Genomic DNA, 26,449 nt, shown 5'->3' with positions numbered 1-26,449 from the left:
CAGGAGCTTCTTGTGGATTTACTTTCCAGGAACATTTAATACAGATAATCCAAGCCAAATTGTGGTTAGCTTGCGTTGCCCTGATAGCCTCTCAGCCTCTTCTTACCTTTGACTCAGCTCAGTTTTTTGGGGGGGAGGGGTCCGGTTGTGGGGTCTGAACTCTGGGCGCTGTCCCTCAGCTCTTCAGCTCAAGGCTAGCGCTCTACCACTTGAGCCACAGTGCCATTTCCGGCTTTTTTCTTTTTGCTTATGTGGTGCTGAGGAATGGAACCGAGGGCCTCAGGCATGCAAGGCAAGCGCTCTACCACTGAGCCACCTTCCCAGCCCCTCAGCTCAGTTTTAAATCCTAGACTTCTAAGTTCATAGTGAAGCCCAGATCATCACCACCATTATCTTGGTAGAATTTACTCTGGCGTTTTGAAAGGCCAGACTAGAATTATGATGGAAGAGACACATACATTGTGAGACCCATATATAGCAGCCATTATTCTCTTCCTTCAGAGTGTGACCTTTCACCAGCAGGATTAAGTTTTCCTAGTGATCATTTTGTTCTATAGGACCTCTACAGGAGAAGAAATCTGAGAATTATTGGTCAATGCCTTGCTCAGTGTCCCCTTCTTTTATTCCTGTTGTACCCCAAACCCTACTTCTTATCCTCACATGGACTCAAAGTATGTATTAAGAGTCTATGTCAGGCTGGAAATGTGGCTTAGTGGTAGAGTGCTTGCCTAGCATGCAGGAAGCCCTGGGTTCAATTCCTCAGTACCACATAAACAGAAGCCAGAAGTGGCACTGTGGCTCAAGTGGAAGTGTGCTAGCCTTGAGCAAAAGATCAAGGACAGTGCCCAGACCCTGCGTTCAACCTCCCCCCCACAAAAAAAGTAAAGAAAGAGTCTATGTCACCAGTGCTAGCAAATGAACACACCCTAAGGAAATCTGTTTTCCTTAAGCATACCTTTTCATTTGGAAAACAGTGGCTACAGCTTTAATGAGTAGGAATTGTATAATAAAATGGGTTGTTGGTAGTATTAATGTAACGTTGTATAATGTAGTATTACTGTATATGAAAATATTTATCAAAATTATCATTGTAATATCTACCAAATATTAATAGTTACAAACCTGCTTTTGGCCCAGAGTCTGTGTGGGTCCTTTCCACAGCCATGAGAGAATGATGCTATCCATCCTAATGGGCCATGAGAATGCTGGAGCTGACAGAGGTGAGGAGGTGTGCCCAACGCTTCAGAGTCAGCAGGGAGACCAGGGGCTGACCATTACACACCTGGCCCCTGGAAGCCCTGGGCTTCCATCTGCCTTCTCTACTTTGTGCCTGTATTTCTTCTGCTCCTCTCCTTCTATCTGAAATTGGGATGAAACAAACACAACCTGTGTCATTCCAGGGTTAAGTGGACTGAAAAGTAGAGTCTATTTGAAAGGTGCCCAACTTACAGTGAGCTCTCATAATAGCTAGCAATTGTATGATTAAGCTGCTTCTTTTTTCCATAAAACCTCTCCATTCGGGGCCGGGAAGGTGGCTCAGTGGTAGGGCGCTTGCCTTGCATGCCTGAGGCCCTGGGTTCGAGTCCTCAGCACCACATAAGCAAAAAGAAAAAAGCCAGAAGTGGCGCTGTGGCTCAAGTGGTAGAGCGCTAGCCTTGAGCTGAAGAGCTAAGGGACAGCGCCCAGACCCAGAGTTCAGGCCCCACGACTGGACCCCCCCCCAAAAAAAAAAAAAAACAAACAAAACCTCTCCATTCATCACAGCATTTCTTGCTGTTACTAAATAAGTTTTTCCATTTCAAAATAGTACCATCAGTATAATTTCATAAGGCAATACTTCCTTGTGTATATTCATCTCAAGATTTGTATTAAGGCATTTGTATCTATTTAAATCTAGTAGTCTAATCTATACTGCTAATAATTTTCAGAAAAAATACTATAAAACATTCAATTGTCTCTTTTGCCCAGCATTTGTAATCAGATTCTTTGGTTCTCAGTCATAGTTAAACACTTCCCTCAAGCTTAAGAGGGGAAAAAGTTATACCGAGAAATCCTGAGGAGGGATGGGATAGCATCAGTTTCCATGACAACCAAAATATGTAGATACAAGAAATGTCAGATATTACTGAGTTCTGTTGAATTTTCTTTGTAGCCGATTCTCTTAAGATATGGATAAGAGGACCAGTGTTTGACCATGTTGGGTTGTGTCTTTTGGTTTGGAACACTTTGTCAGCTCATCTTTATTTTTAATTAGTTTTTGTTCATCTTTCCTCCTGATTCAGCACACAGAAGATCAAGGTTTACACTTTAAGAGAAATAGAAAATCATGAAGGATACAATCCTATGTTCCTGAAAAGAACCTGATACTTATGATTTTTATCTGCAATGTCTCCTATTTTATCTAATTGCAATGCTACTTTGCAAATCCTTGTATTTTCCACTTCAAAATATTTATTTCCCCATGCATTTTCTAATTTAACCCTAGAAAAATAAGCACTGCAGGCATTTGCAATAAAATTTCATGGAGATGGCAGATGATGGAATACAGCTGTAAATTCATAATTTCTTGTGCTTTCTCCTTTCTTCCTTCCTTTCTTCCTTCTTTCCTTTCTTTCTTTCTTTCTTTTTTTTTTTTTTTTTTTTGGTGCCAGTTATGAGGCCTTACACTCAGGTCCTAAGTATTGTCCTTTGGATTTTATACTTTATCACTTCTCAGGTCCTAGGTGTTGTCCTTTAGATTTTATAGTCTATCACTTGTGCCACAGCTCCACCTCCACCTTTTTGGTGGTTAATTGGAAATAAGATTCTCATCATTTTGCATCTATTGAGATGATCTTGTGGTTATTGTCCTTGCTTCTGTTGATGCATTGAATTATATAAATTGACTTGCTTATATTGAACCAGCTTTGCACACCAAGAATGAATCCCACTTGATCACAGTGTGCGATTTTTTTTTTTGGTTAGTTGTTGAATTCAGTTGGCCAGAATTTTATTGAGAAGTTATGTATTGATACTCATCAAAGAGATGGGTCTGCAATTCCCTTTCTTTGATGAGCCCCTATCTGGTTTGGGGATGAAGATTATGCTGATTTCATAGAATGAGTTTGGTAATGATCTATCTCTTTCAATTCCATTGAAGAGTTTGAGGATTATTGGCATGAGTTCCCCTTTAAAGGCCTTATAGAATTCTGCTGTGAATCCATCTGATCCTGGGCTTTTCTTGGATAGGAGGTCTTTTGTTGCCATTCTATTTCATTACTTGTTATGTGTCTATTTAGTTGGTTTAAATCTTCTTAGTTTAGTTTTTATCAATATTTGCTATATTCTATTACTTCCAGATTCTCCAATTTTAGCATAAAGGTTCACAAAGTATCAACCACTCGGAAAAGCAGTATGGTGGTTTCTCAAAAAACTAAACATAGAGCTTCCCTATGATCCAGCAATTCCACTCCTGGGCATCTATCCAAATAGCCACAAACCAGGCTACACTAAAGCTAACATCATGACCATGTTCATTGTAGCATTGTTTACCATAGCCCAAATATGGAGCCAACCCAGCTGTCCCTCAGTGGACAAATGAATCAAGAAAATATGGCATATATATACATACACACAGATACACACACACATATACACACACACACATACACACACACACACACACACACACACACACACACATACAATGGAATTCTATGCTTCTATCAGAAAGAATTACATTGTCCCATTCATAAGGAAATGGAAAAATTATACTAAGCCAAGTAATCCAGACCCAAAGACACTTAGGCTGTATGGTTTCCCTCATTTGTAATAATTAGAATGTGCCTATTACTCTGCAAGTAAATCCAACGGATAGTAAAAGACAAATAATTATACCTGGACACGATGAACTAAACAGCAGTCTAAACACTCACACAGTGAGAACAAAGGAGGATATTCTTAGGAGAGCATCACAAGGGCTCAATACCTATGCGCATATGATCACATAAAATGATGCTGATCAAAATGAACTCCAAGAAATGGAAGCAAGAAATTTTTTTGGGGGGTCCAGTCGTGGGGCCTGAACTCTGGGCCTGGGTGCTGTCCCTCAGCTCTTCAGCTCAAGGCTAGCGCTACCACCTGAGCCACAGCGTCACTTCCGGTTTTTTCTTTTTTGCTTATGTGGTGCTGAGAAATCGAACCTAGGGCCTCGAGCATGCAAGGCAAGCGCTCTACCACTGAGTCACCCTCCCAGCCCAAGCAAGAAATATTTTATCGTACTTTTTGTGGGTTTTTTATTTTCTTTCCTTTTTTTACTTTGGTTTATCCCTTCTATCACTATTTTTTAAATTTCTGTACCCTTTGTCTTGTATCTAAGTTTATCTGATTTGGGGAGTGGAAGGGAAAGCAGAGAAACAGTGGGACAGAGGGTGAAGCAGTTCAGCAGTGAAACCCACTAGACACTATATTGGAAATGAACTATACAACTTGGGTGGTGGGAGAGGGAAGCCAGGAGGGGAAAAACTGGGAGAGAATGAGAGAAGAGGTGACACTGTTCAAAAGGAAATGTACTCACTACCTGACTTATGTAACTGTAACCCCTCTGTACGTCACCATTACGATAAAATTTTTAAAATCTAAAAAGACTCATCATGGACTTTTCTGCATAGGCTGATTTTGAATCATGATCCTCAGTTCTCAACCTCCTGAATAGATAGAATTACAGGTGTGAGCCACAGCTGCCTAATTCCTTTATTCACTTTTGTTACATTTTCTCATGTACTAGGAAGAATTTCTACAATTTCCCTTAGGAGCATTTTATCCAACACCTTGCATTATGACATTGTCCCAAATGTCCAATGTAAATAAATACATCATGATGAAATCAAAGGGGACTGTGTTTCTCTCACATGAAGCAAAGTAATTCTTTCAATGTCTTATATAGAAGGTAAATTGAATTTCTATAGCATTAAAAGTTATTATTTACGACAGCATTCAGCAAACTTTTCCTATAAAGGGCAAGGTAATAAATACCTTATTTAGTCTCAGTGAGCTAGACAATCTCTATGATACTACTCAACTCTATTATGATATGAAGCAGCCTTAAGCAATAAGAAAATGAATGAGCAAGGCTGAGTTCAAATGAAACTTTATTTAAATCCGTGGATTTGGCCTATGGATCATTGCTTGTTCACCCTGTGGTCTGGAAGGTAGCATCTACTAGAAAGATGGAGAACAAGATCTAGATTATCCTTACTGAAACATTGAGAGCAGCAGCAAACAAAGGTTATGTTAAGGGTTTTTGTGTTTTGTTGCAATATTGCACAGAAAAGGCCTGCTATACTAAGTATACAAATCTGTGTTCTCTAAACTGTGCAACAGGTGTATTATCCTCGCTTCTTCTTAGCTAGAAGAACATACTAACATTAGTCCTTTATTCCACATATGCTCTGGCTCCTATTGTGTGGTGCATTAGTTACCAGTGGATACATGGTAATGACTTCAAGACTGGAGTAAGGAATGAACAAACAAGTATAGAATAGACGAACAAGTATGCAATAGTAATAATAATAACAACAACAGCAAGAAGGAAGACAATGAAGAAGAAGAGGAGAAGGAGGAGGAGGAGGAGAAGGAGGAGGAGGAAAATCCAAGTAAAGAGATGTTTTGGTTGCTGGATTTGCAAGACAGGGGTAGTTGGTACCTATCTGGGTCAGGAGGAATAAGCGGATCCAGAAAGGAACCGAGGGAAGGACAGAGCAATTGTAAACCCTAGATAAGATACAACGTATGCCGTGTGCAGAAAACAGTAAAGTTCCCTATGTTTGGAGTTCAGGTAGATAGGGAAATGGAGGGAGAAAACAGGAACTGAAACCTTCCCCAAGAGTCATGAAAGCTGAGCCTCAGGAAATCATGAGGCTTAGGTTTGGGGATTTTTTTTCTCTACAGCCTAAAGGAATCCTGTACAAGTTTTGAGCAGGTGTATAAATAAGAATAAACATAAGTTTTCAATGATACCCACAAGACACTATATTGGAAATGAACTTTACAACTTTGGGGCAGGGGAGGCAGGGAGGAGTGAGGGAGGTAGAGGAGGGAAGAGATCGTGGGAGAACAACAAAGGAAGGGGTAACAATGCTCAACAAGAAACGTACTCATTATCTTACTCATGTAACTGTAGCCCCTCTGTACAGAATCTTTACAATAAAAAAAATAAACCTAAGCTTTACTAAAAGCACATTACCAATTATCTAGTTCACAATTAGTGGATTTAAGTAGCTCTTTGTTATTATTGTTATGATTATTATTGTTATTTATGATTACTTTTATTATTGCCTGGTTGTCTGTCCATTCCCTACTCCAGTTTTGAACCTCATAGATGACCATTACCATGTACCTTATTGAACTTAGTGAACCTTGAAGAACTCTACATTGACTTTGACTGAGTTCATTGTAAATGCATTCCATTAATGTAATTAAGTTTCTTCCAGCAATAAATTTTAAAAGAACAAGCATAATTAGTTTTCATAGTACAGTTTATGCAATGCAATTTAGCCAAAATATCAAATTCCACATGTGACCCCCCATATACATGATTGACAAGTAAATTTTACATCCTTTCTTTCACAATACGTCTTCAAATTCCCAAGGGCATTTGACATCAGAATATTCTCAAGTCAATCCTGCAATACTCCAACTGCTCACTGCAACAGTAGTCACCATACTGGACCACACCCCTCAGAGCATGTGAGAGGGGATGCATCCAGGAAATAGCCTCAGGCCTAAGCTGGAGGTGAGATCGAGGATGCTCATTCACACTTGCCTGGCTTCTGCTTTAACCAAGTGCCTTGTGCTCCGAAGTCTTTTAGAGCAACCATTTTGAGAATCGTTGCTTTTTGTCTTTAAAAAATAAGATCCATAAGAGGTTATGTGGCCTTAGAAGAGTACTGTTCTAATTAAAGGTAGGTAAATCATTGAGGTAAGTAAAATCTCAGACAGTTCACCTTATAATTAGTATGATTTCAAAAGGACTTTGAATCTCAAACACTTATTTTTAGCTGAAACAGTCCTGGGGTTTGAACCCAGCCTCCCACTTGCTAGGTTGGTGCTCTACACTTGGCCTGACAGTTCCAGGGATGAAAAGACCATCATCAAAATAACCAGCAAAAAGTTCAGCTGGAAGTGTGGCTCAAGTGGTGGAGTGCCAGCTGAGCCAGCAAACCAAGTGAACATAAGGTTCTGAGTTCAAACCCTACTACTATCCTCTGCTTCTAATGAAACCATTAGAAGCAATCATTATTAAACTGGTCAAAGCACTGGCTTAGAGTATAATAGACATATAGGAATGAGAGTGGAGAAAGAATGTAGAGAGGTCTATGAGTATGCAGAAATAAAAGCAGCCACTAAAGTCTGAGAGTAGGACTCAAAAAAGTACAGGCTTTTGGTTTCATGCTTGGCTGCTGGGTGATTGGTGCATGCATGCATGCATTACCTTTGAGGATGGAGCTAGGTTTTCAAACTACCATGAAGTTGTGGCTATAGTGACCTGTCTTCATCTTCTAGTTCCTCATTCACAGCAAGTCTCTGCAAAGAAAAGGAGGGAGAAACATCTTTCATAATCTAATTTCAGGCACCGATTCATGTGCCTGATCACACTACCAAACTCTGAGCTCTCCAGAGATGCCCACATGCGTCCGTTTCTATCTAGTCAGGGTTTTAGAGTCTAAAAAAGTTCTCCAGGTGTTCTGCATTGAATTCTTCTCCACCAAAGGGAGACCCATGATAGAAATTGTCCCTATTTTTAAAAAAATCTATACCAATTGTCTGGGGGAGGGGGTGGGGAATGAACTTTGTGATTGATGGGTCTGGGATTCTGGATTTCTGACAAGCTTCTTGTTCATCTGCAGATCACACAGGAATAATAAGGCCTGACAAGATCAAGCATCTGTCCCAGCAACATTATCTACACCTGATACCCATAGCTTGAAGTCTAGGAATAGGTGATTTCCTTTCCTCTGAGCACAGAGTGGCCTAGAAGTTTTCAAAAGCGAATGAAGTTTCAGGGAATCATAGCAGCCTGCCTTGCAAATCCTGCTTGGGAGCATATGCTCCCTTGGAGGCTCACTTCTTTTCATCCTCTCGCGTTCTCTGCCTTTAGGTGTCCAAGCTTGAAAGAGAGAAGACTCAAGAAGCGAAGAGGATCCGCGAGCTGGAGCAGCGCAAGCACACCGTCCTGGTGACGGAACTCAAAGCCAAGCTCCACGAGGAGAAGATGAAGGAGCTGCAGGCCGTGAGGGAGAATCTCATCAAGCAGCATGAGCAAGAAATGTCACGGACAGTGAAGGTGCGGGATGGAGAGATCCAGAGGCTCAAGTCGGCCCTGTGCGCTCTCCGGGATGGCAGCAGTGACAAAGTACGGACAGCGCTCACCATCGAAGCCCGGGAAGAGGCCCGGAAACTGTTTGATGCAGAGCGCCTTAAGCTCTTACAGGAAATTACAGACCTAAAAACAGCCAAGAAGCAGGTGGACGAGGCTCTGAGTAATATGATCCAAGCGGATAAAATCAAGGCCGGGGATCTCAGAAGTGAACATCAGTCTCACCAAGAAGCCATCTCAAAGATCAAGTGGGAGTCGGAGCGGGATATTCGGAGGCTGGTTAGTAATTTCATCAGACCAAGGCAGAAACATTTCTCTTTCCAGGTTTCAAAGATCCATGGGATTTGCTTTTGGAGGTGTTTCCTTGTCAGTAGGTTACAAACAATGCCTGTGTTTTGGAAGCCTGACCCCAAACAGCATAGATCAGTAAGTAGGGAGGTAGGGAGGTAAATAAACAGGTGGATATCCCAAAACCCAAACTGCAAATGCAAGAGATTTGGGAATTATCCTTTGTCATAGTAGCACGATTCTCCTAGGCCCCTCTTGTACATGGAATACATAATAGTCAATGATTGCTCTTTTCCTGAATTCATGAACACATTTATTTAAATGTATTCTAAATGTTGAACTATTCCATAGTCACCCCTTGTTCTGTGGATGCCATTGGGTGAGTTAAAGGAGCAAGGAGATATTTATGATTTTCAAGATGTCTGAAAATGGCTTCCACAGAGAACATTCTGAATGATTCAGCAGTATTTCTTTCTAAACAAAACACAGAGGCAAAAATCATGACTTAGGCTTAAAATAGAACTTTTCCACAAAATCAGCAAAGGGCGTTCTAAACAAGAGCTAGTGTGCTATTTTCATTTTTCAAGACTTACCTCAACCCCGTGCAGAGTTGGCTCTTTCCTTGTAATGTGTATAATTAAGAGCCATACAGGTCTTTCACCACACTCAAAGATAAAACAAGTCTAACATCTAAAAGCTCTAATGTCCTAAGTTGACATTGTCCAATTATTTTAGAAACAGTAATATTCATCTACATTCAGAAGTTTAGTATTAACTATATCTTAGGATTTATCTTAATAGAATCAACTCTTGCCTATTAGAATATACTTCATGCTTCCTTGGGAAAACTATGCTTTCCTTCTGTGTCTGCCAGTGCTAAAGGACTCCATTTTTGTACTTTGGATGGTATCTCTAAGGGGTCTGAAAACTAATCAAGAGTAACTTTCTTTGTACTATAATACAGTATAGCTATAAAATATTGCCAGTACCACACTTTGAGTTTTCTTTTTAACTTCAATTGGTTTTACTGCATTGCTTGACAGTAAAGACCAAACAGTGCAGAAATATTGATCTCTTGCCCTGCCTTTGGTTTTATGAAATGATGGTGGTTAAAGAAAAACCAGTCACGATTGTGAACTCTGGAGTTGCCAGGTAGGTAAAGGAAGTTTTGCAATAATACTTTTTGGGTTAATGGCTTTTTGTGTGAGTCAATATTGGGACTTGAACTCAGGGCTTTGTATTCCTATTGGGGTATTTTATTCCTGGCTGTTGCTCTACCACTTGAGCCATGCCTTTAGTTGTGATTAATTGATATAAAAGACACTTCGATTTTCTGCCCACTCTGGCACTGAACCTTGATTCTCATCTTAATCTTATGAGTAGCTAGGATTATAAGCATGAGACGTGTATACCAAGCATGTTAAAGGCTTTAATGTATCAGCTATGAGTATACGACTTGTTGAGTTATAAATATGATTTCCTTTCATTAGCACATTGCTAAAGCAGACTTGAAATCTCCTTTAATACAAACAGATAAACCACTTGAAGAATGGTTCAAAAATGTGGTAGTGAGGGGCTGGGAAGGTGGCTCAGTGATAGAGCGCTTGCCTTGCATGCATGAGGCCCTGGTTCAATTCCCCAGCACCACATAAGCAAAAAGCAAAAAGCCGAAAGTGGCACTGTGGCTCAAGTGGTAGAGCGCGAGCCTTGAGCTGAAGAGCTGAGGGACAGCGCCCAGGCCCAGAGTTGAGGCCCCACGACCGGACCCCCCCAAAATAACGTGGTGATGAATATATAATAGCAAGAGTAGTTCTTTCAAGAATACACATGCTCTTGTATTTCTTTTCTTCTTACTCAATCTTAGAGCCACTTAGATCCTCTTTTGGAAAGAAAGGGAATTCTAGTACAATATCTCTTAAGAAACAGACCTTTGGTTAGTTTTAGTATTTTAGGTGAGAGTTCATACTGAGAATGACTATACAATTGGTACTGAGCCTCCTCAGTACTAATTATTCAATATTCCACAGGAAACTATTATGGGAAATGGTAGGAAAAAACTTGGGTAGTCTTAGAGCAAATATGACACATGGATTTGCAAAGCAGGCTTTAGAATTAGAAAACGTTCATGATCAGGCATTATCATTCACAAGCCAAGTGACTATGGCAAAGGTGTTTAAGCTTTCAAGTTCTCTGTCATCATCAATAAAATGAGGAAAACAGGGTATACTAGATAGGATTATTATCAAATGATATAAGATGCAGAAAGATCATGCTATAGTGCTTGAACTATAATTGAAGGCTTTACATTTTCCATTATGGTAATGAAGATGATTAGACTGGTAATTCAGTGGTTTCCTAGCAAGTTCAGTAGATAGAGTTCATCAGTCCCTGCTAGGAATATGCACTGAAGCTATATTAAGCTGTCAGTATCACTGCACATGACAAATGAATGTGTTAACCTGATTCAAATAGCACTGGACTCAAATATTCAACAAGAAGTCAGAAAATACAGATGATATTTTTGTGTCAAATTAACAAGGCACTATCTTATTCCTTTCCTAGTTATGAGATGATGGATACTACAGGGTCATGTAGACTTTACCCAATGCCCTTCTGAAGTTTGTCTAAAATTTAATTGTGAGCCTTAGAGTAAATCACCAAAGAATTTCTTTTTGAATATGTGACTATCTTAGCACAATTTTGATTCCAAATGATTTTTTCCTCTTTTCTCCTGATCTAAAGAGCACAAGAAAGATTTATATGAAGTTACTTATTAAATAGAGGGAGGCAATAGTTGATGGAGGAAAACAGCACAGGGTTTGTATTCATGTCCTCTCTTACCTTTGTTGTGAGAATTCACATAGATTAGGGTGAGAATATTCACACAGAATAGATGAGAAGAAATATTCTACCCAATGATTATCCTTTCTTCAAAATATAGTTTATATCTTTGTTCAAAGACAACAAAAAGTTTTCAGTGGAATTTTGGTCTACAATGCCTGTGGCCTTGAGTTAAGATGTGTCTTGATGCTATGCTCAGGCTCAACACGAATCAGTGCGGATGTCAATAAATATAGGCACAGATGTAGGAGGAGGTGTAATGGATGCTAATACTACCCGGAGTTTTCCAATTCTGTTCTAGTACCAACTGTGATGTTTTGACAATAATGATAAAATGGTTACTTACAACTGGATGCCCAAAAATTCTGAGAATGGAAAGAACACTATGTTACGAACCTTTGAAGGGACCTTCCTCCAAATTCACCATTTAAATGCCAGCATCTCAAAACTAGAAAATCTTAGGGTGCCTTAGTTACGAATAGCCAGCTAATAATAGTAACTGGTAATTGGGATGAACTCGAAATGCTCATTCCCCCCACAAGAAAAGGTAATAAGCAATTTGTTCTGGGAAAACTTATGGTAAAATATATAGACTCCATCCTTCTTAACAATAATCACCCAGACCATTTCATCCAAATTATTGATTAGAGACATCTATACTAAAAATAGAAACTAAAAATGGAAACAATGTCTCTCCTTGCCTCTTTTCCTAGGAGAGCCTTCCATTACACAGTGTTGTTCAGTGGTGAGTTTGATACACCTGTCATGTTCATGAATCAGAAGAAGTACATGTCATTGTGAAAGTTAGCCTCCTGATAGCCTTGCTAAATAAAATTCCTTGGGTCTTATTAAATTCAGATGGATGAAATCAAAGCCAAGGACAGGATCATCTTTTCCCTGGAAAAAGAACTGGAAACCCAGACAGGCTATGTACAGAAACTCCAACTGCAGAAGGAGGCCTTGGATGAGCAACTCTTCCTGGTCAAAGAGGCCGAGTGCAACATGAGCAGTCCCAAACGAGAAATTCCAGGAAGGGCCGGAGACGGCTCTGAGCACTGCAGCAGCCCGGTAAGTCTGTCTGCACTGAGGTTAAGAACTTCAGAGTCATCTTTTATTTAGCTGCTAAGTTTTACTTTTCACTTAAGCTCTTTTCCTGTTTACTACAAAGAAATCAATTCTACCTCCAAGTGTAAAGCCAGGCAGTACCTTGGGAGCAGGGGTTTCTAAACTCGTAGACAAGAAAGTGGTCTGGATTACATTAGTAGTTCACAGGAGAATTGCAGGTCTCTTCAAGTCCTTCAAAGATGTTTCTTAGCCAAACAAGGAGTACTCAAATGTGAGTCTATTATAAGAATCATAAATTAAATGGAACTGTTTTTCCTTTTGTCAAGAATGGTCACTTCCTATCCTGCGGACAACTGGGTTAAAAAATTGGTACAGATTCTTATCATTTGCAACATTTGAAATATATACTTGCTTAGGAGACCCAACCATTTGTCATCAAAGCTGGAAAGCCTCGAGTCTGGTTGAAGTTGCCATTTATTTCCCTGAATTTTTGTAATTTGTATCAGAAATTATTTTCAGAAGTACTACTAGAGATGCCAGCTTGTATATGATCTGCTATAACATTTTATACCCTTCAAATTATTTAGCTGCTAAAAAGATGAAATGTATTATTTAAGAACAGAGATGAGCTCCAAAGTGCTACTTACAGCAAAGTAATGAATAATTCTATGAACTGGTTTTCAGGATGTGTGTGTGTGTGTGTGTGTGTGTGTGTGTGTGTGTGTGTGTGTGTGTGTGTGTGTGTGTGTGTGTGTGTATGTGTGTCTCCCAGTAGGTGCACACTGATGCAGGATGTAGCAAATGTAAATCTCAGTTCTTTTGCTGACACCTACCACAGGGTGGTACAGATGCCAAGAGAAAGAGCCAAAGATCTGGATCTGTCATTAATTATCTCCAGCTCTATACAGTAAAGACTTTAGTAGTACTGTGTGAGTCTAGTCTATAAAATATTGAGCACACAAGTGGCATATAGTTAATGTTCAATATATACTAATTTTTTGTCTGCTGACATGAACCACATTACCTGGAATGAGTTGTGATTTCTCTGAATTCTACCCAGTCTGCTGAATCCTCTAGGATACTGCAACTTGCAGGATATAATGTAGATAAAGCTGCTCTTTCATTATCACAATGAAAAATGGTGATAAAATTGCCTGCCGAACGATCATGATAATAACACTCCTGCAGTGTAGAGTTAAGTCAGGATGGCTGTATATAAGAGGATTTATGGCAATTCTAGCAGTGGATAGGCCAATTGTGTTGGGCAAAACATTTTAGTGTAAAGCCTTTTTAACTGAAGGCAATGCACTTTCCTCATGCTGGTCTTTGTCTCCAAGAGTGTTCCAAAATTTACAAGATCCCACCTGTACTTCCTATCCCCTCTCCTCTGCAGCTAAGTGCAGTAGCAGGAAGGTGTCTAACCCAAGAAAGCTGTGTGCATCTGTGACAAAGGGATGTGCCTCTACCCTCATATAATCACATGACACTGGTCTCTGCACACGACTCTCATAAATTGATACAACCTCTGCACTACTGGCTCCATGAGCCTGGGCCTCAGAGAACATCACACATGGAATTCATTCGCATTCTTACTCAGGCTTGATCTTCAACCCCAATGATCAATATTGAGAATTAGGAAAGGGAAAGTACGTGTCATTCCTGAATGAAAGAATATTTTAACAGGCCATGTGAGGGAAACTTATTCCATTTGTGAGCAGTATTCCAAATGCTGTGAAAAGTGTAATTGGAACATGCCCACTTTTTCACATATAGGACTTGAGAAGAAATCAAAAGAGAATAGCTGAACTGAATGCCACTATAAGAAAATTAGAAGATAGGAATACCTTGCTTGGAGATGAACGAAATGAATTGGTAAGTCACACTGAAACTATTTTTAGTGCTCTTAAGCTTTATGTTACAGGCGTATGTTATGCTACGTAATATATGTTTTGCTTTCTTTTATGTATAATACAAAAGTGCACCAATAGCAAAAGCTCAGCATAATAAGTATTTGCAAAGTCCAGATGAATAAATGCAAGATTCAGGTATCAGTACTTACTGTCTTGGGACTACTCACATCCTTCTAACATGATCACTAATATAACTTCTACCACTACAATGTTTATCAACATTTAAATGCATCTATATATTTGTGTGTGCATGTGCACACGCGCACAATTCGGGATTCTGAACTCAGGGTTTTGTGTTTGCCAGGCAGACACTCTACCACTTGAGCCAGACCTCCAAGTCCTTTTATTTAGTCTTTGTTAATTTTCCTAATGAGGACAATCTGGACTATGATCCTTCTAATTATATTTCCTTTATAGCTGGGATAACAGGCACACACTAGCACACCTCTCTTTTCATTGGTTGAGATAGGGGTCTCTTTATGCCTGGAGTGATCTCAAACCACAGTTCTCCCAATACTGTCCTCCCAGGTGGCTGAGACCACAGACATGATCCTACAGCTACCACACCTGGTACGATTTTCTTAGTCAGTCATACGATATTTATAAATTTGTGTTTGGCTCCTTTTAATCAGTATTATGTTTATGAGATTGATCCATTGTGCTGCATATAGAACCCCTTCACTCTTCATTACTGTGTAGTATTCAGTTACAATATCAAAAAGGTGCACTCATGCTATTATTAAGGGATATATGCATTGCTTCTTAAAACACTTAAGCTGCTAGGAATGGTGAAGCTGTAAATATTTGGTGAAGAAGCATGGTCATAAAAGAATTAGAATGAAAGATTACATAGTATGTATATATCAGTCTTAGTAATTATTAGTGTCATACAGTTATAACCGTTTACATTCCCACCAACAAGGTAGACAACCACAATTTCTCCCCATCTTTCACAGCCTGCAGTGATCATTCTCCATTTCAGCCTTTTTTTCTAGTTATGAATTGTACTGTTACCTTGATACTATTTTTTTTATCATTTCTAATGAGGTTGGGTGGTTTTCAGGTATCTATGGCATTTTTTATATCTCTCAGAATTTGTCCTCAGCCTTTTGACTATTTTTGTGCTGTGTTTTATTTGATTAATATCAGAGCTTTGTAACATCACTTGTGAGCTATTATTTTCATATATAATATACATAGATATATAATGCATTATAATAATATGTAATATAGATAGATCATATATATAATATTATTTTCACTGGCTAACATTTTTACCTTTTTAATGGAGTAATTCATACAAGGGAGTTATTTCAGCCTTTCCTTTAAAAAAAAGTATATGCATTTTTGGCCATAATTTCTCTTCTAGCCTCATCTCACAAGTTTCAATGTGTTATAATGTATGGTATTTTATTCCAACTCTTTTCTACATCATACGATTCTTCTTTGATACAGAAATTGTACTTATAAGTGTAAGGTTTGAATTCCAAACATTGAAGGTTTTCAAGTTATCTCTTTAATCCAATAATCCTACCAGAGCAAGAGAATATAGTCTGTAATATTCCATTTGTTTGGAATCTTGAGATTTCGTTATGGTCCTAGCATATGATCAGGTTTAGAAATGTCCCTCAAGTTTACATGAAAAGAAGATGTACTCTCTGAGTGTGTAGGTCAAGTTTGTGAAACTCTTTGTTCTGATTTATATTTTTTTCTGTATGTTTTTTCAGTATATTTGTCTGTATTTCTCTTAGTTTTGTCTGTTGTATTTTATATATGTATTTGAAGTTAATAGGCACATAGAAATTAATATTTGTTGGATGTTTTTAGCATATTGGTCAACTATGAAATATTTTCCTCAATGTAGGATTTGTTGTCTTAAATTCTATCTATTACTAGTTGAATTTATATCAGATATTTCTTTCTTTTTCTGTGGACAGAGTATTTAAACTCTCTTGCTTTCTTTCTCACAGCTGATGCTCTATCACTTGAGTCACATCTCCATTCTGGCATATTTCCTGGTTAATTGAGATGAGGTTTACAGTCTTTTCTATCTGTGCTGAATTTTGAACTGAGATTCTCCAGGTTTCAGACACTTGAGTACCTGGGATTACAAGCTTGAGCCATTGGCACTCAGCCAGATTATTATATTTTATTTAGTGTACATATATATATATAGTGTATATACACTATATATATTATCTATGTGTACATATACATCCACATACAAACTTAAAAACTTAATTTCAATATATAAACTTTATATACCTATTTAAGCTTTATATAAACTTTAACTTGTAAATGTTAGTTTCATATATAAACTTTATGTAAAAATTAATTTCATTTATAAAGTTTACAAACTTAAACTAAACATATGTAAACTTTAATTTCCATCTTTATCTGCTATATTTAGAGGATATCTCTTTAAAATAACATTTTGAGGTGCTATAGGAATTTATTATTGATACATGTTATGTTGGAATTATAGATATTTTCTTTGTTCTTATCTGCATTTTCTATAAATAATATGCATAAAGTAATCTTAAAAATATAAAACTCACATCACCTACCTGTAGAAAAAAAGATAAAGACTAAAGTAATTGATATGATATGATAAATAACAATAATATATATACTTAACATTTAATATTAATGATTCAGACACTGAAAACTCTCTCTGATTATTGGGTCAGATTATATATAAAAACAAATTCCAGTTTTGGCTCTAGATATAAAAATGGGAGTTTTCAAATGGAATTTGGGATAAAGTTGAGGAACTGCAGTGGGTTTTTGTCAAATGCTAATTGGTAATGGTCTCCTCCTTTAGCATCTCCCAAAATGATAAACTTTTTACATCATGGGAACGAATACCTAAAAACTCTTCTTAGATGTTTCTGGTATACCTCTCCTTTCCCTCTGTACAAAGATCTCATTCCTGTACACATCTCTACTCATAGTCATTAGTATGGGAAGAATACAGGAATCATAAGAACACTAACAGGGAACCCATTATAGTTCCCAAAAATTCATCATCCAGACAGGAGAGTTTGAGAGTAAAAGGGAGAGAAGGACAGTGAAAAATTAACTCAAGCCAATATTCATAAATGTAGACCAGTGATCCTTAGTTAGAGGCTATCTGGGCAGAACCTGAAGGCATTCTTGGTTGCCACCCCTGGCAAGTGGTTCTTGGCTTCTAATGAGCAGAGAGCAAAGAGCTTAGCATTAGTGAGGTGAGAATATATGATCATGCTAAGTTATGAATGGGTAACAGTACAGTCTAGCTGCAAAAGCTTGATGAGACATAGATATTTTAAAACATAATCATATGCTGGGCACTGATGGTTCATGTCTATAATCCTAGCTACTCAAGAGGCTGAGATCTGAGGATCACAGTTCAAAGCCAACTCGGGCAGAAAAGTCTCCAGGAGACTCTTTTCTCCAATAAACTACTAAAAGAAAACCAAGTGGTGCTGTGGCTCAAGTGGTAAAGCACTAGCCTTGGGCACAAAGAGGCTCAGGGGCAGTGCCCAGGCTCAGAGTTCAAGCTCTACCACCACCACCACCACCAATAAAAATAAACATTAAAACACAGTCATTAGTTTAAAAAAAAAGTTACAGTGAAAACAAAACAAAAACAAATCATGTTTCTTCTGTTGCTGTTTTTCAATAAAGCTTCCTTTAAGCTAGCCAGCCTTACTCAGAGTTGCTATACTTCAGCAAGCTCACTGAAGAAGAGAACAGAGTTTGGAGACCCAGAGACTTGGAATTCGGAGGGGCTACTATGCCTTTCTGAGCAGAGCAGAGTGACTGAGGTGGGGAAATCAGAGAGCCAGGGAGTTAAGGCTCCTGATCATTCACAAAAGGCAAATCCTGCAGACCATTCCAGGTTACACTGATGTGGAGTTCTGAGGTTTCTGATTAAAAGCCATTAGTGGAAAATGCAAAACAAAGCAATGGATCTTTTTTAAATGGAGAACTGGAGTGACAATAGTCAGGTCTGAGACACAGAGTGAAGCCCATAGAGGTATCTTTGGGGTTGCCATCTCCCCACCCGGTCATCATTTTTTTCTACCTCTCTTCCACCCAAGTACAAGAGATAAGTTCTACCTTCTTTCTTCCCAGTTAAAACGAGTACGGGAAACTGAAAAGCAATGCAAACCTCTCCTGGAAAGAAACAAGTGCCTCGCCAAGAGAAATGATGAACTGATGATGTCTTTGCAACGTATGGAGGAAAAACTAAAAGCCGTTACCAAGGAAAACTCAGAAATGGTGAGTCTCATAGCCTTGGCAAACTATAGCTTCCTTTTAAAAGAAAGTTTTTGTTCTGTCTTATTGTTTCTTCTCAGCTTATTTATAAAACACAGTGCTATAAGCCCTGCTTTCACTGTATTTGATATTGATATAATTTGTGGAAGGGAAAAAACAAATCATTTAAATAGGGATACAGGTGGACCCATTCCAACAATGAGATGTATAAGACACGTCGAAAAACGAATGTTACAACTTTGGCGGGGTGGGGGGTGGGAGGAGTGGGGGGGGGTGGAGAGGGGAAGAGATGGTATGGGGAAACAAAGGAGGAGGCAACAATGCTTGATAAGAAATGTACACACGATCTTGCCCATGTAATTGTAACCCCTCTGTATGGTATTTTCACAATAATAATAATAATAAATAAAAACAATTGGAGGTATGAAAAATGAAGCCTTAGAGTTCAAACACACACACACACACACACACACACACACACACAAACACAGTGCCATTTGGAATTACCCTTATATAAGCAAGGGAGCCTTAAAGAAGAAAGCAAAGGAAGGTGGCTGCTTCTGAATTTTAGAAGGTTTCTAAATTTGCAGACCTGTAGGAGTGCTTCCAGAAATCTGCATGGGCTCTAAAACCTTGGAAATAGAAGCAAGGCTTTAGAGTGTCTCCTCTTAGAACCTCTCTAGGGAGCTCAGTTACCTTGCCTTCTAAGAACTTACATAACAGTGGGGAAAGAGATATTTATCTTGTATTGAATATGGACAAGTAGTTCGTTAATGTCCTCTGCAGAGATTTTCAAACAGTTGTAGAGATCCCTCGCAGCTTTAACACACTTAGCAGATAAACGGTGTGTGAGAGCTTTAGTGGGTAAGTGTAAAGTATGAATATGAGGGGAGTAATGTTCAAATTTAGCTCTAACATTATTCACTTGTGACAAATATATTAATGACTGAAGGTTAGGATTTTCAAATGTCTTACCTGTTCTTTCTTCGTTTCTAATCCAGAGAGAGAAAATTACATCCCATCCCCCCTTGAAGAAGTTAAAATCTCTAAATGACCTTGACCAAGCTAATGAAGAACAGGAGACAGAGTTTCTAAAACTTCAGGTCATTGAGCAACAGAACATTATTGATGAGCTCACAAGGGTAGGTCTTACTCTGTAAACTCTAAAAGTTTCCCAAGGTCAAGCAGACAAAAACTCAACATACACTGGAAGCACTTAGTGATTTTGGATTAATTCCATAGACCCACTTCTTATGCTCGGTATATAATTATATTCAGGAGACTGTAGTTCAAAAATAGTTTGTATTATCAAACTGCCTTACTCTTTTCCAATTATAATCCCTTGCTAATGAATTTAATAACAAATAATGGTTGCAATTAGAAAAATTTTCAAATGCATTATTATGTAAGAATGTAGAGTGTGTATCTTGCAATTGCTTCCGAGTATCTGATCCTGTGGGTCAGATTAAATACTTTCCCTATAATAACAGAACCAAGACTGTAGTAGACCTGTCTACCAAAACCTCATCATCAGCACATAGAACACAGATGAATTTTAACAAACGTTTGCTAAATAACAGCAACACCATGATTATGCAACAAAGCTAGAATGCCAGTCCAGGTTTTCTGATTGTTACTTGGGTATTTGCTGAATTGACAGAGTACTTATTGCTCCCATTTGCATCTGGCTGTGGTCTGTTAACAGTAACACAGGCTGAGATCTCTGTTCTTCTTTGCCTTCCTCTTCATTCTGATGATGATATCCTTGGTTTTTCTCACGCCAGGAGAACTAGTGATGGAGGGTAGGGTGAGAGTCTTATATAATAGTCTACAAAGTGGCAGGGGTCTTTCTTAGACAATAGTCTGGAAAGTAGGTGAACAAGATGATTTATTACTATTGAGGAAAGGAAAGATTATAACTTGTTTGTAATATTTCTCATTCAATCCTTTAAGGTTTTTAAGTTGAGTATATGTTATAATGTAAGCACACTAGATTAGGAGCGTAATCAATCTAAGTATATAAGGTATAAATCACTGTTAGAAGTCTCAGTTCTATTTAGGCCATATAATCAAAATATTTTTCCTCTGAAGACCAAAAAACATTCAGAAAACCTACAAGCTTTAACCAAATTACTTCAGAAACATAGTCTGAAGCCTCAGAGAACCCTCCCTAACCTCCACATTTAATAACTTACACATTTTGCGTATTCACTAGTCTAGGAATTTGCAGAGTTTGAGTCCCCTGAGATTAAGCCCCAGGTTTCTGTAGAATTTTGAGATCTCTAAGCATATTAATTCATGATATAGTCCATTTAGTATACATGTGCTGAGTTAATATATAGGAGCTTAATGAGTAAACCCAAGATTTCCTCAATATCTCCATTCACAGCAAGAATAGATCAAGAAATTGCTCGGTGTTTCTACCTTTTCTTTGATTTTCACAGAACATTCCCCCCCAGATATAAGTAAAACAAAAGTTAAACACTAGATGACTGCAACCAACTAGTCACTCTGCATTCTCTCCTCTTCTCCTGCCCCAGGATCCAAGCAAGACTGCAGAAACAGTCAAGGGACAGCTTTCTACCCCTTACAAGTGATAAGATGAGATGAACGGTGCTTTATTGTGCAATCACATTTTTTTTTCTCAACACAAATCAAAGTAATTTTTTGTCTCAGCAAAGGAAAACTGTTTTGGGAGACTATAAATGTCTGTTCTTAGAATGACTTGGTTTTCAAGTATAAGACAAAAATTTAAGCCAAAATAACGTATGTCATACCTCAAAGAAACCTACATTGTCTATAGGAAAAATGAGCCGACTCTAGATCTGAAAAGTCTACCTCTGTTTTCCAGGACCGAGAAAAACTCATCCGTAGGAGAAAGCATCGAAGAAGCTCCAAGCCCATTAAGGTAATAAGAAACTAGGTTATCAGGTGTTTAACACCCATAGCTGAAGAGGGGAAGTTTGCCAACCGACCTTTGTGGAGAAAAAAAATGTGATAAATCAAATGTCCCTGATCTGCAGTAATCATGAGCTTTATTTTCTAGAAGAAAAATCTCTCCAATTGACATTGCCAAGTAAAATGACTATGCTACTTATTTTAATCTAAAAAGGGTTGAATTAATATGATTTCTCTGAATGGCAAAGATACCAGGTTTAGTGTAGAAAGACTTATATGGCAAGTTGGAGAGTTACTCTCCAAGAACACTCAGGAGATACAGATGATTTGATGATTCCTTCTAGCGAATGTTAAATTCTTATGCCTACCCTATATTTGATTAATATATTCACTCAATAATGTTATATTTGCTTTGTTTAATATATTCACTTGATAATGACTCTCACCATCCACCAATATCTTTTAAACACAATCCACAAAAACCTCATTATAAAGTTTGTCTGTTTGTTTGATTATGATGTTTATTTTTTCAACTACATCAATTAATTTGGATGTAGAACTGGATGACAAGATCTGACAATCCCCTTTATTTAGATGCCTGGATTTTTCAAAGTCACTTGAGCACATTTTAAATATATAAAGAGAAAACCACATTAATTCATCATGATGGAAATGTAATATATAAGACATTATGATGATTTTGTGAAAATTGCCAAATCCTTTTGTTTGTTTGTTTGTTTCATCACTGAGGACTGAACTCAGGGCCTGGCACTTGCCAGACAAATGCTCTTCCACTGACTGAGCTAAATCCCCAACCCCCAGAATTGCCAAATCTTGATTACTGAATTATCACTTCAAAAAATACCTACAAGTGAGTTTCAGTTTAGCATGCCCATGAAATATATTTAAGCACATCAGAAGTGAACGAATGAGGGAGACACACATATTGGTATGATTGTGTCTATGTCTAATATTTTTATTTCATTCAAGAAGCCTTAAATAATTCACATCTGCTCAGCTACTCTTGTGTCAATTATCAGGGTTATAAGCTCTCTCCATTTCTGCTGTCCACCATATGTATTTCTTTCTGTTTAGAGGCCGGTTTTGGACCCATTCATTGGATATGATGAAGATTCCATGGATTCGGAAACTTCATCCATGGCCTCATTTAGAACAGACAGAACACCAGCTACTCCTGATGATGACTTAGATGAAGTAAGTTTCTCTATTTTCCATTTCTCCATTTTGGAACATTGTCCTCAAACCTTTGCTTTAAATGAGAGGAGAAAAAATGTATTTAATATTCATCTCCTTTATGATTCACAAAGGGATCATCAACTTGGTCCTAATGGAGGCCAACTTTGTGACCACACTTGACTTTGCTACCACTTGATAAATAACATCACCTAGATCAAGTGATCCTTCTAGAAATGTGTGTATAATTAACTCTCTAACTTTAATACTCTTTTCACAATAAAAATAACCTTCCCAATTTGTTCATCTGAGGAAGCTGTAAACCAGAGAGCAAGCACAGAAAATTGTACATGTGTCTAAGACAACACTGAGTTAAGTATGTTCAACGTTAAAATGTTCAAGGGAGTTTGGTTACAAAAAAAAAACTCCTGGATATGCAGAGTAAAATCCCTAAATTTAATTTCTGACAAAAATTTTCTGATGATGGTGTTATTCCCTGAGTTTTATAAGATGGAAAAGTATAAAACCATTTTTATAATTCATTTGGAATACATTATAATTATAAATTTATTTGTGGCTATGAGTAGTTTGAAAAGAAATGGGCACAAAACTCTTAAGTATTACTGCCTCAAATCTAGACAAAAAACCTGGGTGTAATCTCTCATTTGGATCTAACATTGGCTGACCAAATGAGTTGCCATTAGAAATGTATAAATAAATACTTCTTTTACTGCAAAGGACTGCTCATATGTTTTGTAATACCTATCTTAAAATATTTCAGTGTTTGCACCTATACTTCAGAATTAAAAAGAAGACCAACCAACATTAAATCAAATACAGCGTACATTTTCCTTAAAAAGTGGACAAATGGTAGTATTCTCATTGCACACAGAACTCAACCTAACACAATCACTGTTCTGACCTCCAGAGTTTAGCGGCTGAAGAATCTGAGCTACGATTTCGACAGCTAACAAAAGAGTATCAGGCCCTCCAGCGAGCATATGCCCTCCTGCAGGAGCAGACTGGAGGCATCATTGATGCCGAACGCGAAGCCAAGGTTAGTGCGCCTGCGCCTGTGGAAAGGGCTCTGGAATCGTTTGCTATGGCCACAGCATGCAAGTTCCATAGGCATAAAAGAGTCAGTAGGACAGCTTTCCCTGTATCCTTCTCCCTTCTGAGGCTTTTGAACTCTCTTACCTTTTATGTTGACAAACTTGGATCTACAGCCATTTAGAACCAGCTTAGAGCAATGCCTTTGTTCCTTTAAAAGAAAAAAGCTATATGTATACTTGGTGTTCTTACTATTTGAAAACTTACATTTTTGGAGATAGGATATTATTATTATTATATGTTGTGCAAAGAGATTACAATTTCATAAGTCAGGTTATAAGTACAGTGTCACCCTTTCTTCTGATTTTCCCCCTCCCATTCCTACCCTCAAAAAAAACTTCCATTTTTAAAGCAAAATAATATTGGATTTTGATAATCCATTTTTTTTGCTTTTGCTTGACAAAGAATGTCTACCTTTCAAAAGCAATATCTAGCCAGTTTGTTTTCCTAGTTGATAGTGTACTTATTACATTTGTCAACTGACCAAGAATTCCCATAGAGGATATTTTATTTAATCGTGACAGACCACTAAAGCAGGTATCTTATAAAAGAAGAAGAAAAGAGAGAAAAAAGAAAGGTTAATTGAATTCTCTAAGGTCTCACAATTGGGGAATGGCAAGACTTGGGTGTGAATTCAAATCTTACTGGGTCAAGCCTTTTATTGTGTCATAACTGTCCCTTTTAAGCTTATTTTGCAAAAAAAATAAAATAAAAAGTAAAGATGAACAAGGAAGGAAGAGAGAGGGGAAAAGAGGGGGTAGAGGTATGAAAGAAGAAGGGAGGGAGAGGGAAGGAGAGAGGGAGGAAAAGAGAAAAAGGAGAGAAGGAATGAAGGAAGGAAAGAAGGAAGGCAGGGAGGAAGGGAGGGAGGGAGGGAGGAAAGAAGGAAGGAAGGAAGGAAGGAAGGAAGGAAGGAAGGCAAGCAGGCAGACTACTAATACTTAACACTTGTTGTATGCTTTCTCTGTTGTAATTGTGTTTCTGAGCACTTTACATTTATTATCTAAGTATCCTAAATAAGATTGTGAATTCGGTACTGTTATTATCTCCTACTTACAAAAGAATTAATAGCTTAAGAGAGAAATGTGATCAATGAAATTAAAATGTTAACCTAAAGTTGCAAAGCTAAGGTATGATCCTAGCCTTCTACTTCAGAGTCATGGCCACCTGCTTTCAGCAGGCTATAACGGCCTTACAGATGAACTCACATGAGGCAAGAGGTAGCATAGCTATGCAGTAGTTCTGCCTGACTTTCTTTCTGAAAGTGATAGAGTTTACTGGGAAATGTAGCAGCTTCTGTTAGTTGTTTCAAAGGAAAGATAGAGAATAGAGTTGTATATTTTAAGTGGTAGCAAACATAGGCACATGAGTAAGCATGCTTAAAATAAAATTCTGTCTTGAAATAGACAGGCAAGCTATTATTGGAAAGGGACATACCTGTAGTATACCACCTTGTAGTATTGTATTTCTGTTTCTTATTCTCACTATTATTAGGCATGGTTAATACCATAGGAATGGGCAGCAAAAGTGATGGGACTTGGATTTAGATTTAAATAGAGATCACAACAAAAGAATGGATAGAATTTGAAGAAGCAAAACCAAAAACAATAGGCCAGAACTTTCCAGAAAGGTAAGTCATTCAAATAAAGTGAGCAGTGCCCAATCACAAACAGGACATGTGAATTTAGGAGATAAGTATGTTACTGCAGGCAGAGACATGTAGATGACCTGCTGATGACCAGTAGAAAGACACTGGAGATGTGACCATTGGAATGACATAGCATGCCAGGTCATAGAAAGCTTGAGTGAGGATTCAGAAAATCCTAGAAAATGCTTCATTATTTTTTCTCTCGCTTTTTGAAGACCTGTAATGGAGGGACATGGGAGAAAGAAAATGCATCAAATGACCGTTGTACTTATTGAGCTTTGGCATTTTGGTCTCACCAGGCTCAAGAACAACTCCAAGCAGAGGTGCTAAGGTATAAAGCCAAAATTGAAGATCTGGAGGCGACACTGGCTCAGAAAGGGCAGGTAGGCGCTTGGTTTTGGCTCTCCTGCAGAGACAGAGAACTCAACCTGACCTTCCTCTAGCTTTCCCCTGGCTTGGGCCGCAACCACAGTGACCTCTCCCAAATTGTGTCAGAATGTGCAACTCTGTATTTCTGTCCCTGGTGTTTTTGGTTTCTTTTTTCTGGCTAGAGTGTAAACCCAGCCAACGCAGTGAATGAAGGTGGGCAAGAAACAAAGAGAGAGAGAGAGAGAGAGAGAGAGAGAGAGAGAGAGAGAGAGAGAGAGAGAGAGAGAGAGAGAGAGAGAGAGAGAGGAGAGAGAGAGAGAGGAGAGAGAGAGAGGAGAGAGAGAACCCATATCAATAGCCTAGAGTTGTCACAAACTGCTAAGAGAGTCCCCCACCCAGCTTCATTCTCTGCCTCTATGCTACATTGATGGTTCTGCATTTTAAATGTTTCCATTCATACGTATGGAGCCTGTGTGCATTCTGACCCTTTTCACTTTTTGCCTGTGT

At 38.2% G+C, this 26,449-nt stretch overlaps 1 protein-coding gene across 4 annotated transcripts in view; it reads left to right on the top strand.

Moving 5' to 3' along the window:
* Positions 1-26,449, top strand: part of Jakmip2 (janus kinase and microtubule interacting protein 2) — a 177,059-nt gene that overhangs the window by 114,664 nt on the left and 35,946 nt on the right. For all 4 annotated transcript variants that reach the window (XM_070036333.1, XM_070036332.1, XM_070036331.1 and 1 more), the window contains exons 3-11: positions 8,138-8,635; positions 12,344-12,553; positions 14,324-14,422; positions 18,580-18,726; positions 19,725-19,865; positions 21,575-21,631; positions 22,717-22,836; positions 23,744-23,872; positions 25,873-25,956. In XM_070036333.1, coding sequence (XP_069892434.1) covers positions 8,138-8,635; positions 12,344-12,553; positions 14,324-14,422; positions 18,580-18,726; positions 19,725-19,865; positions 21,575-21,631; positions 22,717-22,836; positions 23,744-23,872; positions 25,873-25,956 — 1,485 coding nt within the window. The remainder of the gene's footprint in view (positions 1-8,137; positions 8,636-12,343; positions 12,554-14,323; positions 14,423-18,579; positions 18,727-19,724; positions 19,866-21,574; positions 21,632-22,716; positions 22,837-23,743; positions 23,873-25,872; positions 25,957-26,449) is intronic.

The sequence above is a fragment of the Dipodomys merriami genome, unplaced genomic scaffold, assembly GCF_024711535.1.
Source record: "Dipodomys merriami isolate MVZ:Mamm:240054 unplaced genomic scaffold, mDipMer1.0.p SCAF_27, whole genome shotgun sequence".
NCBI lineage: Eukaryota > Metazoa > Chordata > Mammalia > Rodentia > Heteromyidae > Dipodomys > Dipodomys merriami.
This window is presented reverse-complemented; position numbering and strand designations above follow the sequence as displayed.